The following is a 16,577-nucleotide window of genomic DNA, read 5'->3' on the forward strand; positions in this document are numbered from 1 at the left end:
ACGTGATTTCGCTGCCGACGCAGAAAGGACTAAGCAAGAGACAGACCCTTGTCACCCATTACACGGCCACCAACCTGCAGAGCGACGGCTTCGGTCCAGAAAGAGCTTTTTATCACGAACACGAGTCCTGGATGGATCACTCTCAAGCAATCGGGTGGAAAGGTGGGAGGCCACGTTGACTAACCCTCCCATACCAGCCAGGGAGGAACTGGCTCCTGGTGGAGGCCTTCATTACACGGTGTGGAAGACCCTAAATCGAACGAATTAGGGTCGAGGTACCAAAAAGACAAACATGCAGAAATGGGGTCTCTTACCAGACAAAGAAAACATCTTGTGCGCGTGTGGTGCTGTTCAGGATCCTGGCCATCTACTGATCTGCCCACGCCTAGACCAGTCTTGCACATTAGATGATCTTTTACATGCGAATGACAAAGCCATATCGGTAGATAATTTTTGGAAAAGCGAAGTCTGATTTCCGGACATAGAAAGTAAGTACCCCACACTGTCAATAAAACATGTGATTGGAATTGGTTCACTTCCAGTTGTTTTGATTTTCTGTTTATATTTCGTTGTTATTTCATCACCAGAATGGCCACGAATGGCGAATGGTGAGAATGGGCCATGAGCCCATGTTAATTTTTTTTTTAATATTTCAAGTCAATTTGTTTTTGCTCATTTTTGAAGCTATTTAGTTTATAAAGGGATTCTGCATATCTATAGAAAAATATCTTTCCAAGAGTATGCGTAGTTTTCCCTGCGATGCACACAAGTTGAGAAAAAAGGTTTTAAAGAAAAATGCTTGTCTATTAATATATAGATAGAAACGTTGACTCAAAGAAAACATATTAAGCATCTTTAGTAGCCATGTAATCTTTAATGATGAATTGTAGACACAAGGAGAGTAAGTCATTTTCTTTGTCTATTCCTTAAATATTGTATTTAGATGCTATTAAACATAACTACACACTTGTGTGTTTTCTTAATCTAGACAAACAATTCAAAAAGGCTCTGTGCAGCAAACCTACAGACCAAGCAAATTTCTATTTGGTTATTGTTTAATCTTGACCTTCGGGTAATGATCGTGTCGTTGAAATAGAGAAACTAAAGGTTTCGGATGCGTAGCAGCTATCCATCTTTGTGGCAAATTTTTATTCAACTCTTGAGATCACCCGAGGACCAAGATATGGCAATCTGCTGTAACTGTGGAAGCCTATCATCTAGATTCCTTTTGCTTAATTGGATTTTCACTAAAACATTTCCTTTAAAAAATTAAGATTTACTCCTTTTTAAGAGAAAGTATATCAGACAAAGAGTCAGAAGGAAGTGATAACATTAGATCTCAAGGATACATCAGATTTTGTTGAGTTAAACATGTTGTGCACTTTTTGATTTTTTTTACCGACTAAACCACCTTCCCATAAAGATTATACTGGTTCGCAAAATCATTCGAATAGACATAAGTTTACATATTTGTACCAAATTTAAACAAAATCAGATGATTTTTGCTAGAGGTATTGAGCTAAAAGTCTCATATAATTATATGAACCTGAACGGATGGTGTATTTAGCCCCTGGGGACATCGAAACAAAAACTTATATCGTTCCAAGTCTTACCATGCCACCTACAGTAATAGCTTATAGCCTAGAGATGGACAATTTGATAAAAAATTATTTTTGTAAAATTTTGAGAGGAGTGTTTATTAATCTTTTGAACTCCATGAATTGTTTAGAGATTTAACAATGGCTTTTCACGTTTCCCTTCATCTTATGAACAGATGCTGGATTTCTAAAATAATCAAACCTTCCCGTAAACTGCTACCCGAGCTGCCTATTGTTTATTTTAGGTAAGCTTTTTTTATGCACAAAAACATACCTTGAGAACTAATCTCAGCTGTGATTGTAGCACTTGGGCTCGCAGAAGTAGATTGGGATTCTTGTGTTGGTTTCAACTCAGCAATAGAACTACTACTGGAGGATGAATGACTCCTAGAGCTCCTTTTCCTTTTAACAGTAGATTCAATAGCACTGTCATGATTTTCAGAGACCTGTATTTTGTTGATTGGGGAGATATTGTTTAACTTCATTTCAGTCTCAGAAGTTTCTTCAGTTTCATGGTCGTCAGGGTTTACATCTAAAAAATAATTTTTAATCAACACATATAAGCTGACTAAGTGAATATCTATTTGCTTAATTGTACTTTTAATAAAAGGTTACTTTAAGATTTATTCTCTATTTAAATAACAGTACCGGTTTATTGACGGTGATGGCTTTTTGTTGAGTGATTTATATAGTGGAAATCAATGTAAATGATGTCAATGAACAAGAGGATATCTAAAGTGAAGATGAAAGTGAACGAGACGAAGAGTCAGAGGCAGAGGAAGTGATCGAACAACCACTCCAAACTGTTGATTAAGTTTTAGAAACGATCGAGGAAGTGGTTGCTGGGGCTAGTAAAATTGCCCATGAATACTATTGACGATATAATAAATCAAGTGGTAATTAGAACCTAAATATGATGTTTTTGATGACTTCCTTAGAAACCATTTGTTTTTAGAAATGATTGCTGTGGAAACCAACAGATAATGCAGCACAGTGGTTTGCTGATAATAGTAGGAGACATTTGAAAAATTAAGTGGGTGAATTGCTATCTAGATGAGATCCAAACTTTGTTTTCTTTATTTATTATTATTAGTCTAGTAATTAAACCAAGTCTTCAATCTTAGCCTAGTGTTCAACCAGAAAAGTGATTGAAAAAAAGATATTTTCTCAGGTAGTTTCCGGCATTTCCAGTTACTTGTGCAGTTCTTGAATTTTTCTAATGATGCTGTGTCGGCCTACAGACAGGCTGAAAAAATAAGTCCTGAAATTGACTACATCAGCAAGAAATTCTTGGAAAGCTACACACCTGACCGATGTGTCAGTTGATTGCGTTTTGTTCGATGTAGTATGCAATGGATGCATTGCATGACGTCCAAGTGTCACGACGTCCAATGATACAAGTCAGAGTCAAAACGTCAAAAATATTATTCTTGAGCTGTCTCACGTCCAATTTAAAATATGACCGTTGCATGACGTCCAAATCTCATAATGTCCTATAATACAGTAACTAATAAACATAGTCTTTCTACAAGCTCTGGGCGTCATGAGATTGTTCGTCATGAAACAGTGCAATTTAAACTCTAAAAAAAAGTAGCAGTTGCCCTTCAAAGCCACTGCCAGTTGAAAAACACTTCCTTAGCTCAGCGCTGTCCCGTGATGTTCAGAGCGACTGAAAACGTTAAATGCTTTTTTTACCTACTGTAATGCATACTAACCTAACCTAGCTCCGTATGCAGGAGTTGTGGACATTGTGGAACTGACAGTGGCTTTAGACAAAAATTATAAAGTACGTGGTCGCACGATGACCAATCTCATGACGTCCTAAGCATGTAGAAAGACTATTTTTCTTGCAGTTACTGTACTTTTGGACATTATTAGATTTGGATGTTATGTGAAACAGTCTTAAAGTTTATATTGGACGTCGTGAGACAGCTCAAAAATTATATTTTGGAGTGACACTGACATACATAATTGGAAAATGTGACACTCTGATGTCATGCAACACTCCCGTATGCGTCAGCTTCATTTAAACTCATACTGAGCCATATAAAACGTATTCCGTCAAAATGTCTTGACATGTCGCGTTTGATGTAGTGTTCAGCAGGCCACACCCCCTCCCCCTATTACCTTGGATAATCGAGGTTCTACTGTGTAGTTTTTCATGTATTCTTACATCTTATCTTATGAACAGATGTTGAATTTCTAAAAGTATCAACCCATCCCGTAAACTTCTACCAAAGTTGTCCATTGTTTATTTTATGTAAGTTTCTATGCACAAAAACATACCTTGAGAACTAATCTCAGCTGTGGTTGTAGCACTTGGGCTCGCAGAAGTAGATTGGGATTCTTGTGTTGGTTTCAACTCAGCAATAGAACTACTACTGGAGGATGAATGACTCCTAGAGCTCCTTTTCCTTTTAACAGTAGATGGAATAGCACTGTCATGATTTTCAGAGACCTGTATTTTGTTGTTTGGGGAGATATTGTTTGACTTCATTTCAGTCTTAGAAGTTTCTTCAGTTTCATCGTCAGGTTTTACACCTAAAAAAAATTTTATTTTACAATCAATAAAGTAAATAAGAGTGTTTGATAAATTGAAATTGACTTATCTGGTCACAGAATGTGGTTTCATATTGACATTTACATTCAAATACACAATTTTTATGCTTACATAGTAGATAACAAAAGTAGTAAAACAGCTTTATTTTTTATTTATATTTTAATTCAATGCCTTGTTGTGTTCGCAAAACAACATTGTTGTAATCATCTCTGAACAATTCAATAGATCCAGTGATAATTGCTGATATTGCTAGTTTTCACAAAGAGACAGTACAAAATTTTGCTAAAGCTCAGGATGATAATTGCTCACAGATCGCTAAATTTTTAAACAAACGCAAGAACACTGGGTAATTCTGCAGATAGTAGTCGTTACACCACTATTGAACTCAATTTGTGCTATAGGCCTACCTTGAGAAATAAGCTCACATGTGTGAGTAATCCTACGTCTCTTAACAGCAGATTGTGATGGTTTCACCTCCACTCCGTAGGTAGCTGATTGGCTCCTCGTGCTTCTTTTCTCTCTAATAGGAACTTGACTCCCACCATCCATATTTTCAGAAATCTTTCTTTCTTTAGAGGAGGGAATATTGGCTATCTTGTCTTCAATTTCGGAAGTTGTCTTATTCTCAAATTGAATTGGAACATCTAAAAATATAAAACTTGTTAAAGCTCTACAGTAAAACACTATGGTTATTTTCTTAAATTAAATCAAATTGACAAACAATGAGGACATTAAGGACGTATTTCTTTTTAACTGATGTAATGTACCACTGCCACCTCAGAGTGCTCTATTGATTTGAGGTTATTTGGATGCATTCTGAAATACCAAACAAAAGCATGATACAATAAATTACTGTATAATTACATGTTATCTGGTTATACAAACCCTACTTACCAGAAACAAGTTTGTAGCAAAGAACCTTACCTCTTAAACCTTCTGCATCGGCTTTTTTAGCAACTGGCTTTGATGGTGTGACAGTTTTGGAATTGGTTGTGCTTTTTTCAACTGCAGGAGTTTTCGGTGATTCATCCAGATTTTTTCCTGGGGTTACTTTAATTTGAATTTGTTTGTTATCACTTTCAGGCTTATCAACATCTGCATTTACAGGGGTGAGCAACACTTTCTCTGGTGTAATGGTTTTCGATTTAGTTTTCTTTGTTTCAATTGTTAAAACTTCCTTGGTAGGATCAACATGATTTTCTGACAAATCAGTAGTAGCCACCAGCTGTTTTTTATCACCGACACGTTTACCAACATTAAAACACATTTGTTTGATTGGCATATTAATGGTAGAAGTTTTCTTGGTTTTATCTACAGCCGGAACTTTCTCTCGTTTGGAAGCTTTTTCTGATGCAGCTTTACCTTGCACTTTCTTTCTGATAGTTTCATTAGCACTCAAATCCTCCTCTGATTTAAATGTTTTTTCCTCTTCTACAATTTCTGGATTTATAACTTTGGCTGTGGTTTGGGTTTCATCGTTATGACTAAGATTGGGTTTAGTCTCATTTTTTGATGGGTTTACCACCTTGACTGCACCTAAAAAATTCACGACATTTTACAAATCAAATTTTAAAATCAAGTTTAATAATTTAACCAACAACAGTATACTTTTTACTAGAACCATTTGCATACAACTTTTCCTGTTTTGAAGAATATTTGAGGAAAAATTGTAGATAATTGAATTCATGAATTGTGTGTAAGTAAAACAAAAATAACACAAAAACATACCTTGAGAACTAATCTCAGCTGTGGTTGTAGCACTTGGGCTCGCAGAAGTAGATTGGGATTCTTGTGTTGGTTTCAACTCAGCAATAGAACTACTACTGGAGGATGAATGACTCCTAGAGCTCCTTTTCCTTTTAACAGTAGATTCAATAGCACTGTCATGATTTTCAGAGACCTGTATTTTGTTGTTTGGGGAGATATTGTTTGACTTCATTTCAGTCTTAGAAGTTTCTTCAGTTTCATCGTCAGGTTTTACACCTAAAAAAAATTTTATTTTACAATCAATAAAGTAAATAAGAGTGTTTGATAAATTGAAATTGACTTATCTGGTCACAGAATGTGGTTTCATATTGACATTTACATTCAAATACACAATTTTTATGCTTACATAGTAGATAACAAAAGTAGTACTCAAGCAACATAAACCCGCCTTATTAATAATTCTATTTCTATTTATAGTTTATAATTCTAAGCCATGTTGAGTTTAAAAAAACATCATTAAAGCAATCTTCTCTGAAGAATTCAATTTTACTGGTTTAAAACAGCAGTAGTGTTGTGTTACGATAAAAAATACAGTGTTAGTACACAAAGTACTAGTATGTACTAATGAGTAGTCGCAAAGAGATGCTTTTATCTACAGCAGTCATCATAAAAACAAAGCCTGAGACCATGGTGCTAAAGGCTTACGTAACTAGTATAGTTTGCACATTAGTGCAACCAAACTACTACTTTAGACTTACATTGCTGGTAGTTCTAATTCTGGAAAAAAATGTAGTTTTCAAAAATCAAGTTTTAAGGAAACTATATAGCTCAATAAATGAAAATTGGGAATGGATAATCCGAAGAATTCATGAACAAAGAACTCTGTACAAACATGTGGAAAAATTAGCCATCATTATAAGCAGAAAATTGAGATGGGCAGGTCACGACACGAGAAGACCCGAAAATACTCTTATTAAAAGAGCATTTGAAGGGAGACCAACAGGCACCAGACGGCTAGGAAGGCCTAGACTTAAATGGAAAGATCAAGTGGAAAAAGACCTGAGAAGGCTAAGAGTTACCTGGGAGCAAGCCTTTTTTTCTCTTCTGTGCTCTTGTGCCTTTGCTTATTTTCTCTCCAATAGCAACTTGACTCGCACCGTCCATCTTTTCAGAAATCTTGTTTTCTTCAGAGGAGGGAATATTGGTTATCTCGACTTCAATTTCAGACTCTTTCTTAATTTCAAATTGAAGTGGAACATCTAAAAATAATAAACTTGTTAAAGCCTTACAGTAAAAAACTTACAGGTTATTTTCTTGAACTGAATCAAGTTGATGAATAATGAGAATTTAGAAGACTTATTTATATTTAACTGATTGTAAAGTATTTAAAGATAAAATAAAACCAACATTACATAAACCCTGTTTTAATACCAATTCCGGAAACTCATAACAAAAACAAAAACAAACAAAAAAGTCAGCTGATGCATATTAAAATTAATATGGTCTGTTTTAAAGACAGTACACTGATGTAATGTAGTACTGCATCAAAGAGTGCTCTATTGATTTGAGGTCCCGTTACCGCTGGGAATGTTCAGAATTTTGCTGTGACCACATGAAACAATGATGACCACACAACCAAGGGAGATGATCAGAATATTGCCGCAATAGCGGAAGATTATGATGGTGTCCATACGATCGCAGGAGATGATGAGAAGTTTGCCACTATTGCGGAAGATGACAATAATTTCCACACGACCGCAGGAAATGTTCAGTATATGAAATTACCGCGGTCGCGGAGGACAATGATGATATCTATATGGCCGCAAGAGATGATCAGAATTTTTACGCCATTGCGCAAGAAGGTGATAAGGTTTCCATGACCACGGGAGACGATGATGTCAACATCTTCTCAGGAGATATCAGGATTTAACGCTATCACAGGAGACGATAATGATATTTGCGTTACTGCTGAGGGATTTTCATAAGGGATTATTGTTAGAATTTTTCATTGCAGCTTGCAGCACTAGTTTTTTTCTTAGCAGAAAATTTGTCAAAACCTAAAAAAAAAATGGTATTGGTATCAGCAGCTAGAAAAGATTTATCAGTTATCAGTATAGGTAAGAGAATCGATAAATTTTGGTATCAACACATCACTACTTAAAATATATTCATTTTATAAACAAAGTTAAAGTGAATAATCTTACCTTGCAAACCTTTTGCAATGGCTCTCTTAACAACTGGCTTTGATGGTGTGACAGTTTTGGAATTGGTTGTGCTTTTTTCAACTGCAGGAGTTTTCCGTGATTCATCAAGATTTTTTCCTGGGGTTAATTTAATTTGAATTTGTTTGTTATCACTTTCAGGCTTATCAACATCTGCATTTACAGGGGTGAGCAACACTTTCTCTGGTGTAATGGTTTTCGATTTAGTTTTCTTTGTTTTAATCGTTAAAACTTCCTTGGTAGGATGGACATGATTTTCTGACAAATCCGTAGTAGCCACCAGCTGTTTTTTATCACCAACATTAAAACACATTTGCTTTAATGGCATGTTGATGATATCACTTTTCTTGGTTTTTTCTACAGCTGGAACGTTCTCTGTTTTGGAAGCTCTTACTGATGCAGCTTTACCTTGCACTTTCTTTCTGATTTTTTCATTACCACTCAAATCCTCCTCTGATTTTAATGTTTTTGCTACTTCTACAATTTCTGGATTTATAATTTTGGCTATGTTTTTGGTATCATTCTTGTAACTAATACTGTCATTTTTCATTCGGCTTTCCATCTTGACTGCACCTAAAAAATGCATGACATTTTATAAATTATATTTTAAAATGAGTGTAAGTTATTCTAACAACAAAGTTGCTGTTTTATTGTAAAATCATGAATTGGAAAAAAATTATATTATCGTCATGGGTACAGTGGGGCGGGAACACGTGGGAATGGCTTTTCTACTCTCCCTGCTTTTCCCTAAGAACCTATATATTTTTTGAACCTATATATTTTTATAAGAGAGTAAAGCGAATTATATGTTTCCACAACAATGGTGAGTGTTCCTGCACTGGAAAGTTTATAATTACATCACTGATAATAGGAATGAATAATAGATGGCCGTGTTTGTGTTGAATTTTTTTCAAGTGTGTTTTTCCTGCAGAATTTGACTTTATGGATGGAAATATGTAATGTTTTGGTCAGCAGCTCTTGAAAACCACCTATTCTGAATAAAGTTTAAGCTTTTACCGTTGACTATTGGATACTGAAGCTTTTACTGACAGAGTAGGCTAAGCCTACTTGGCCCACAACTAGTCAAATATAACAACACAAAATCTTTGTTCATATTCTACTTATAGTTAGAAAACAGGTTAAGTAGAATAGCCAAAATAAATAATACATGCAGTTTATCCACAATTACCTCCAAAAGTCAAGTGGTGTGCAATAGTTATTTGTGTAACTAGTGGTGAAAGTGGCACTTTGCTGCACACGAGAGCAATGTTTACGCACGAGCCGCAGGCGAGTGTGGAATGATCTCGATCTCGAGTGCAGCAAAGGCCTTGTTCACTCGTGTTACACATTATATTTTTCCTACAGTCACTATAAAGCATATAAATAATTAGTCTTTCAAACACTATGCAACACGTTTTTAGGTTCAGCTGGCAACACAAATGGTGCCCTAGAGAAAGTAGTACCCGCGGTCCATATCACTCCGCTATTTTTCCTCGGCAAGAAATGTGCTCCGCGTTTTGAGAATATAGTTCCGTATGTTTTTGTAATTTGAAGTGGTTTCCGCGCCTAAAAAAAATGCTTAAAAGGTATTTTCTTGTTTATTAAGATCGTAGGAAGGTTTTAAAAACGTTTAAAAGAAAAGTCCAGAAAGTTCAGAAATACCGAAACTATAAACACGAAATGACAGGTTAAATCGTAGTTATAATAGTCAATCAGCTGCTCATATTATAATTATCTTTAAGTGTTGCCAACCTATTTCCAAGCGTACACGGATTACGTGCATAATGGAACCACGCTGTTTTGTGTTGTTTCGTTGGAATCCTGATGTGCGGCAAAGTATAAATATGCAGCAATTAGCAGCTTTCTGTACTATAAACAGTACAAGGAAGCCAACTTTGTCGGGTGACTGTAGGAAAATGTTTTTCTTGTCAAGTAGTGTGGCAGGAAAAGGCTTGGGAAACACTGGAGTACTAGAGTACACTATTAGTGTAGGCATACTACAATGTGGACATGTTAAAGAATGTTTTTTTACCTTTTGTCTTTACAAAATCTTTCTGTTCTACACGTGTGTGTTTGCCGGTTGAAGTAGCTTCAGCATCTTGGTCATTTGTATTCAACCTGGGCTGCTGTGGTGGTTGTTTAGTTCTTGCAGGGGTGTCGACGGAGCTTTCACTGCTTGTGGGGAGATTTGAGTTTTTAGCACCTAAAAATGAGTTCAACGTTACAATATTTGAAATTGAACATGATCAAGTTCATGAGCCATGTAAGTACATCATTACTAAGTCTGCATAGTGATTTACAGCACTTCTGAATAAGAGGGCACTTGCGCAAATAGAGGGTTTCAATATAGTAGGTACCATACTTGATCAGGAGAAAAAACTAATATTGCAGTAAAAAATTACTAAGGCTATAATCGGTAAAAACCTTTTAAAGATTACTTGATAGCCTACATAAAAAATTTTACATTCATGAAAAAAAACCATAAAATGAAAATACCTATATTTTTGAATAGACAAACAAACTTACTACTTTACTATACTAAAAATATGTTGATTGTACAGGGTGCGGCAGACCTAATTCCGCAGTTTCAATCTCCCGCCGCTCGGGCAGTGGTGGGGGTAGGCAGGTGCAGGTGGTCTCCCTTTGTTCTGTCGCGCACCCCATTTCAGTACCTAACATGGTTTGGACTGGTGCGCATCGCGGTTTTGCTGTGTGTGCGTTTTACGAAAACAGTCTTTCTGTGGTTGCTACGCAACGGGCCTTCAGACGACAATTCAATGTTCCACGGAATAAAAATGTTCCGGACACAAAAACGATTTGTTCTTGGGTTCAGCAGTTAGAAGAAACTGGAAGCACATTAAGAAAACGCCATCATGGTCGACGTAGGTCCGTTAGAACACCGGAAAATGTCCAACGAGTGAGAGCAGCAGTTCAGTAGTCGCCGACACGTTCTGCTCAAAGGCATGCAGTTGCCCTTGGGATTTCAAATCGTAGTTTAAGAAGAATGCTTCAATACGATTTAAAGTTTCATCCTTTTAAAATTATGTGCGTCCAGGAACTACGCCCTGTAGACCATGTGAACCGACAAAATCTTTGTGAGCAAATGCTTCAACAGATCCCCGAAGATGCAGTTTTTTTCAGCAGTGACGAGGCACATTTTCACCTCAGTGGTCATGTCAATAAGCAGAATTTTCGCTACTGGGCTGAAAACAACCCTCACATTTTGCACGAGAAACCCCAACATTCTCCCAAGAGCACAGTGTGGTGTGCAGTGTCTCAGTTTGGTGTTATAGGCCCTTACTTTTTTTAGGAAGAAGGTGTGTCAGTGACCGTTAATTCCGAACGTTACGTGTCAATGCTGCGAAACTTCTTGGAACCAAGAATCAATGACATTGTTGAAGAACATGGATTAGGGGACTTGTGGTTCCAACAGGATGGAGCTACAGCTCACACATCTCGATTTTCCATGGATGTGTTGAGGGAAATGTTTCCTGAACGTATGGTCTCTTTGAGGGGTGATGTTGGCTTGCCTGCGCGGTCACCTGATTTGAGTATATGTGACTATTTTCTTTGGGGCTACTTAAAGGAAAAGGTGTTTAAAAGTCAGCCTCATACACTGCAAGAGCTGAAACAGCGGATCATAGAACAAGTGAATGCCGAAAACTGCGGAATTTGTTTTGCCGCACCCTATATATCCATACAATAGAATGTTTTATTTAGCCTACCTTACCTATTTATCAAAGTTTCTATTTAAAACCCATTTTCATTAACTGTTTTGACAAAATGACTGTGGTTGAAAATTCAACTGAATGTAATCAGCTGTTAACAGGTTCGGGAGTTTGGTGTTGCCAAATTATTGAAACTAGCGGATTACTGAATTTTGTGACTAGCAAAAATACCACTAATTTTAGAGCTGTTGCTCGTGTTGTCTGCTGATTGTTCCCAGAATCTGACAATCGCTACCAACTCTTTCAATCGATACTGACTCAGCCAAATGGAGTAATATAGCTTAAAAAATAATTATAGCTATTTACCTTACAAGTGTAGTAAGAGCGTTTTTACATCACGCAGGTGAATGTTGTGCAACGAGCGGAAGCGAGTTGCATAATTTACCGAAGTGATGTAAACACGCTCTTGCGTAACGTGTAACGTACAAGATTTTACCTGACCCGACAATATACAGGAGGTTACGAACAATATTTTTCACTATCCATTTCACTCATCTTCTAACAGTAACGTTAATTTAGAAACAAAAGCTAGGTTAGGAAAATTCTTCAACACATAACAATAAAAGCGCACAGCTGATTTCTAGCGTTGAACGTCGTTGGCTCCATAGAGGTATATTTTTTAAGTTAAGCACTCAATGTTATTTAAATGGGTTTCATTACATCACCGAGTGAGTTTTTTTCAACTTTACATCACTCGAGAAGTAACGAAGTTATATACATCACGCTTGGGATAGGTAAGTTTAACATGGCAGGTTAGGTAAATACATTTTTATATGCCTTTAGACAAATGCCAGATTATTAAATGTACCGGACCTTCTGTTATGGTTTTAGCCGCATTAGCTGGTTTTGAACCATGATTCATAATGTTTTGCCCTAGGCCGCGGCCGAGAAGGGCCAGTGGTAAATCTGGCCCTTGTTGATTGCATTAATAAGTGGTTTTAAAACTGAAGAAACCGATGATTTTATTAGGTTTGCATGAATTTCATCCCAACCAGTGTAACTCCCATTATTTAATTGATTAATGCAAGATGCAGGCTATAACATCAACATCAAATTCAGAGAAAGCTTTAGCGTCTGAGACGTTAAGGGTGCCATTTTTGCTTTGGCAACATGGTCCCCATTTCAATGAAAAGTATTGAAGTATAAGATACAAAATCCACAAAGTCAATCATCAAAAGTTTTGCAGTGATCAGATGGGCGGTTTTGGTGCTACTTAGGCCTACAGACAGACAGTATCTCATAAAACTAACCAGTCTTACTTAAATAACATTGTTTGAACATAACTTACCCTTTTTCCCCATAGGATCATTTACAAATGATAATAATTGTAATCTAGATAAGGTAATGCCCTTTTCACGCTGTTTTTCAAACATATAATCTATGAATTTTGGGTCCTTTACTTTTAAGTTTGTTTTTTTTCTGTATTCTATTGCTGAATGAAGGAGCCAAGTTCTTGACTTCATATCCAATTCCATCGCTGCTATTCTGAAAAGTAGTAAAAATTTTGATAAGTTAAATCAAAATTAGGCTACACAATAAAAAAAACAAGAGACAGAACACTCAATGTTAGTTTTTCCATACAGTTTATTCTCAATTACTAAATACTGTACTAGGTCTATGGTTGGAGGCTAACTATACAAGATACAGGAGTCTTATACTAGAAGACTTGCTCACTCCTCTGTGACATGTGGCTGAGTGAAAGAGTAGGCCTATTGTTTTACCTTAAATTTTACAATTATATTTGTGCTGTGAGCAGTAGTTTTCATTGTCGGTTACTTTTTGTTAATTAGCGATAGTGGCTTTGAGTCGGGGAAAAATGTTGGGCTAGTGGTTATAGAATACAAACCTAAAGCTTCTACGAAAAACATTCTCTACAACTAGAAAGTGTCCTACCTCCTTTAAGAGGAAAATAATTAGAAGATTATGGACATAAACTTGAAAATTAATAAGTAACCTTTAGGTACACTTATTATCTGTATACACGATACAGTAATGTGGCGTCTGGACCCTGGACTACCTGTGACCGGGCCAGGGCTGTCCCTTGCTCGCCCACTTCCTTAAGCACATGAAAATTTGATTATATGAGTTTTGTCAATATTTACCTTTAAACCATTGTCTGAAAATCAATTTTTCATACAATCCAAAGTTTTTTCCATTGATACAATTAAGTTATTTACTGAATCCTCTCTCATGATTGCTGTTGTATCATCAGAAAATAAGATTAAATCTTTGCCAATAGCTTTTTGGAGGGTCATTAATAAAGATCAGGAAAAAACAGAGGGCCCAATATTGACCCTTGAGGTACGCCATAATTAGATAAATTCCAGTTTCACGTCGTTTTTGGTCACTATTGTTCTATACTTTCTATTCTGTAAATAAGAGTCTAATAAAGACAAACTTTTACCCTTTATACCATAGTCTTTCAATTTTGAAAGCAAAATTGAATGATCCACGCAATCAAAGGCTTTAGACAGTAGACAGTTTAGACTATATAGCCTAGTATTTAAATTTAATTTAATTTGCCACAATACCTAATCATGTTAAATTCCATATTCAATAATCGTATATTTATTAAATTATTTTAAATGTTGAGTGGGGGGATAAAGTATCCCATATTATTTATGTTTGCCATGTATAGTCATATCTTCAAACCAATCCGCATGTCTTGTGCATATTGATAGAAAATTTGTTAAAACTAAAACTTTTAAATGTACATTTATTTAGCATTTTGAGTCAATAAACAAATATTGAACTTAGGGCCTAACACAATGGATCAGAATGATTGCCCTAAATGTTGCTTTCGTGTGGTTTCACATAATGTATTTTCGTGACTCACGGTGTAGTAGAACTGAAACTTCAAGACAAAAGTATGTCGTAGCCAAGCCTATTTGTTTTAACTTTATAGATCTAGTAAAATGCTCTTTATCCATAAATCTATCTAGCTTTACATTTTCCCCAAAGCATACGAAATACCTTAGCTTAATATAACATTAATTTATGTCTGTCAGGTTTTGGAACGATTGACTGTCAGCTTTAAATACTAGTGGGAAGAATGTCAGTGGCAGCTTTTAGTAGGCCCTACATTGACACATTATTTTATTAGCAAATTTCCCTAAGTGAATTAGCTATTACCGTAGGTCTCATGGCGACCTAGGCCTGGGGCCTATTAACGTTTTTAAATCACCAAAGGCCAAAAACACCATCCGTTCAAAATGTTATTGATGAATATATATATCTTATCTTACTAATATTAGCCTATAAATGTGAAAGTTTGTGTATTTGTTTGTTTATTTGTTTGAAGTTCAATCACGCATAAACCACTGGACGGATTGGGCTGAAATTTGGCATGATGATAGCTTACATTCCCGATTAACATATAGGTATATCATCATCTCAAAAATCCTTTCGGGCTCCGCCCCAGTGGCTCTGCAGTTCCCCATGTTAACCTTATGAGTATCCATATTTAAAGGGAATTAAAGCATTTAGTCAGCTGTTTCAACTAAAAAAGTTGGTTCTATGAAATACAAAAGCATTAAAAAGTTATAAGATTTACCAACAGGGTGCAGCACTATAATTATTTTTGCATTGATGTACAGCTAATTTGAACTAAGCAGCAACAACCATCGATCTCTCGAAGGCACCAACAAACTGTGATACGCAATGAGAACTGTCAAAGTAGGATTGTTTACAGTTATTTTTTATGTCATGAATAATTTGAGATTTTTTGCAAATATTTAATAATTTATTTTTCTTTATTGTTAAGGTGAAGTGGTAGAACATTAATGGTTGGTACATGTGTAATACTACCTATAGTATACCGTCAATTTAAAGAAGCAAATTTTATCAAACTGCGTCCTCACCATTGCAAATGCAAAGCTTGAGTGTAACTGCACTACGCATTTTAAACTTATATGCCAACCCCGTACGAACGTCGGGTACTCTGCTAGTTATACATAATGTTAAAAATACCTCAGCTATACTTATTTGTATGTTATTCTTTCAATTTATTAACTTATTAAAATCAGGTGGGATTATTGGTTTGTATACTGTATTCTGTTTGTTTATTTTAGCTTAACTTAACCAATCAAAAGTTTTATTACTTATGAAGTCAAACGGGGTGAAACCCATGGGTAATAGCTAGTATATATAGCCTATATGTGTGTGTGTGTGTGTGTCAGGCCCTTATATTATATAAGTTATTCATGATACAAGATGTCGATTGAACTTTGGTGTGAGGGACAGATTTGATTCCCAGCACACCTACAAAACATTTGGCTTTCTCAAAAAGTGTTTTGAGCTCCTCCGATTCTTGAAGGCCCTACTCCTTTGAAAAATGCCACAGACGTAGAAAGTAAGTTAAGTTAAAATAAACGCAATGGCACAAATACAGTAGCCTAGTAACTTATTACAAACGATCAAAGGTAACTTAAGTTATTTGTAGCTTTGTGTGTAATGCCAGGTAGGCTACAGTTTTTAAACTGGGCTGGGATTGGATTAACTCAATAATAGGCCTATTCTTCATTCAATTTTTTCACAGGCGCCTATCAAGTTTAGTTATTTTAACTTATATAGGCCTAACTGTTTTATTTTATAATTAATATAGGTAGGCTACCTAGTTAAAAATATCAATTAACTTATATAGGCTGGTAACTTATATAATTGATCGATTGCATGTAGGCCTAGAAATTGCCCAAAGATCAATAAATTGAACCTTATGTCTTATAAATGTAGGCCTTGAAAGGTTCTATATTATAGAAATAGC

General features: G+C 35.8%; 1 protein-coding gene across 10 annotated transcripts in view; it reads right to left on the minus strand.

The window, feature by feature from the left end:
- Positions 1-16,577, minus strand: part of LOC128993242 (platelet binding protein GspB-like) — a 52,949-nt gene that overhangs the window by 35,451 nt on the left and 921 nt on the right. For 9 of the 10 annotated variants that reach the window (XM_054417022.1, XM_054417020.1, XM_054417017.1 and 6 more), the window contains exons 2-10: positions 13,104-13,300; positions 10,120-10,290; positions 8,070-8,660; positions 6,945-7,124; positions 5,887-6,141; positions 5,083-5,694; positions 4,566-4,802; positions 3,885-4,139; positions 1,873-2,130 (exon numbers count right to left, since the gene is read on the minus strand). In XM_054417022.1, coding sequence (XP_054272997.1) covers positions 1,873-2,130; positions 3,885-4,139; positions 4,566-4,802; positions 5,083-5,694; positions 5,887-6,141; positions 6,945-7,124; positions 8,070-8,660; positions 10,120-10,290; positions 13,104-13,300 — 2,756 coding nt within the window. The remainder of the gene's footprint in view (positions 1-1,872; positions 2,131-3,884; positions 4,140-4,565; positions 4,803-5,082; positions 5,695-5,886; positions 6,142-6,944; positions 7,125-8,069; positions 8,661-10,119; positions 10,291-13,103; positions 13,301-16,577) is intronic. The other variant, XM_054417019.1, reaches the window with a different exon arrangement.

The sequence above is a fragment of the Macrosteles quadrilineatus genome, unplaced genomic scaffold (genome assembly GCF_028750875.1).
Source record: "Macrosteles quadrilineatus isolate MER2022 unplaced genomic scaffold, UCM_ALF_1.0 Scaffold_4__1_contigs__length_99947679, whole genome shotgun sequence".
Classification (NCBI taxonomy): domain Eukaryota; kingdom Metazoa; phylum Arthropoda; class Insecta; order Hemiptera; family Cicadellidae; genus Macrosteles; species Macrosteles quadrilineatus.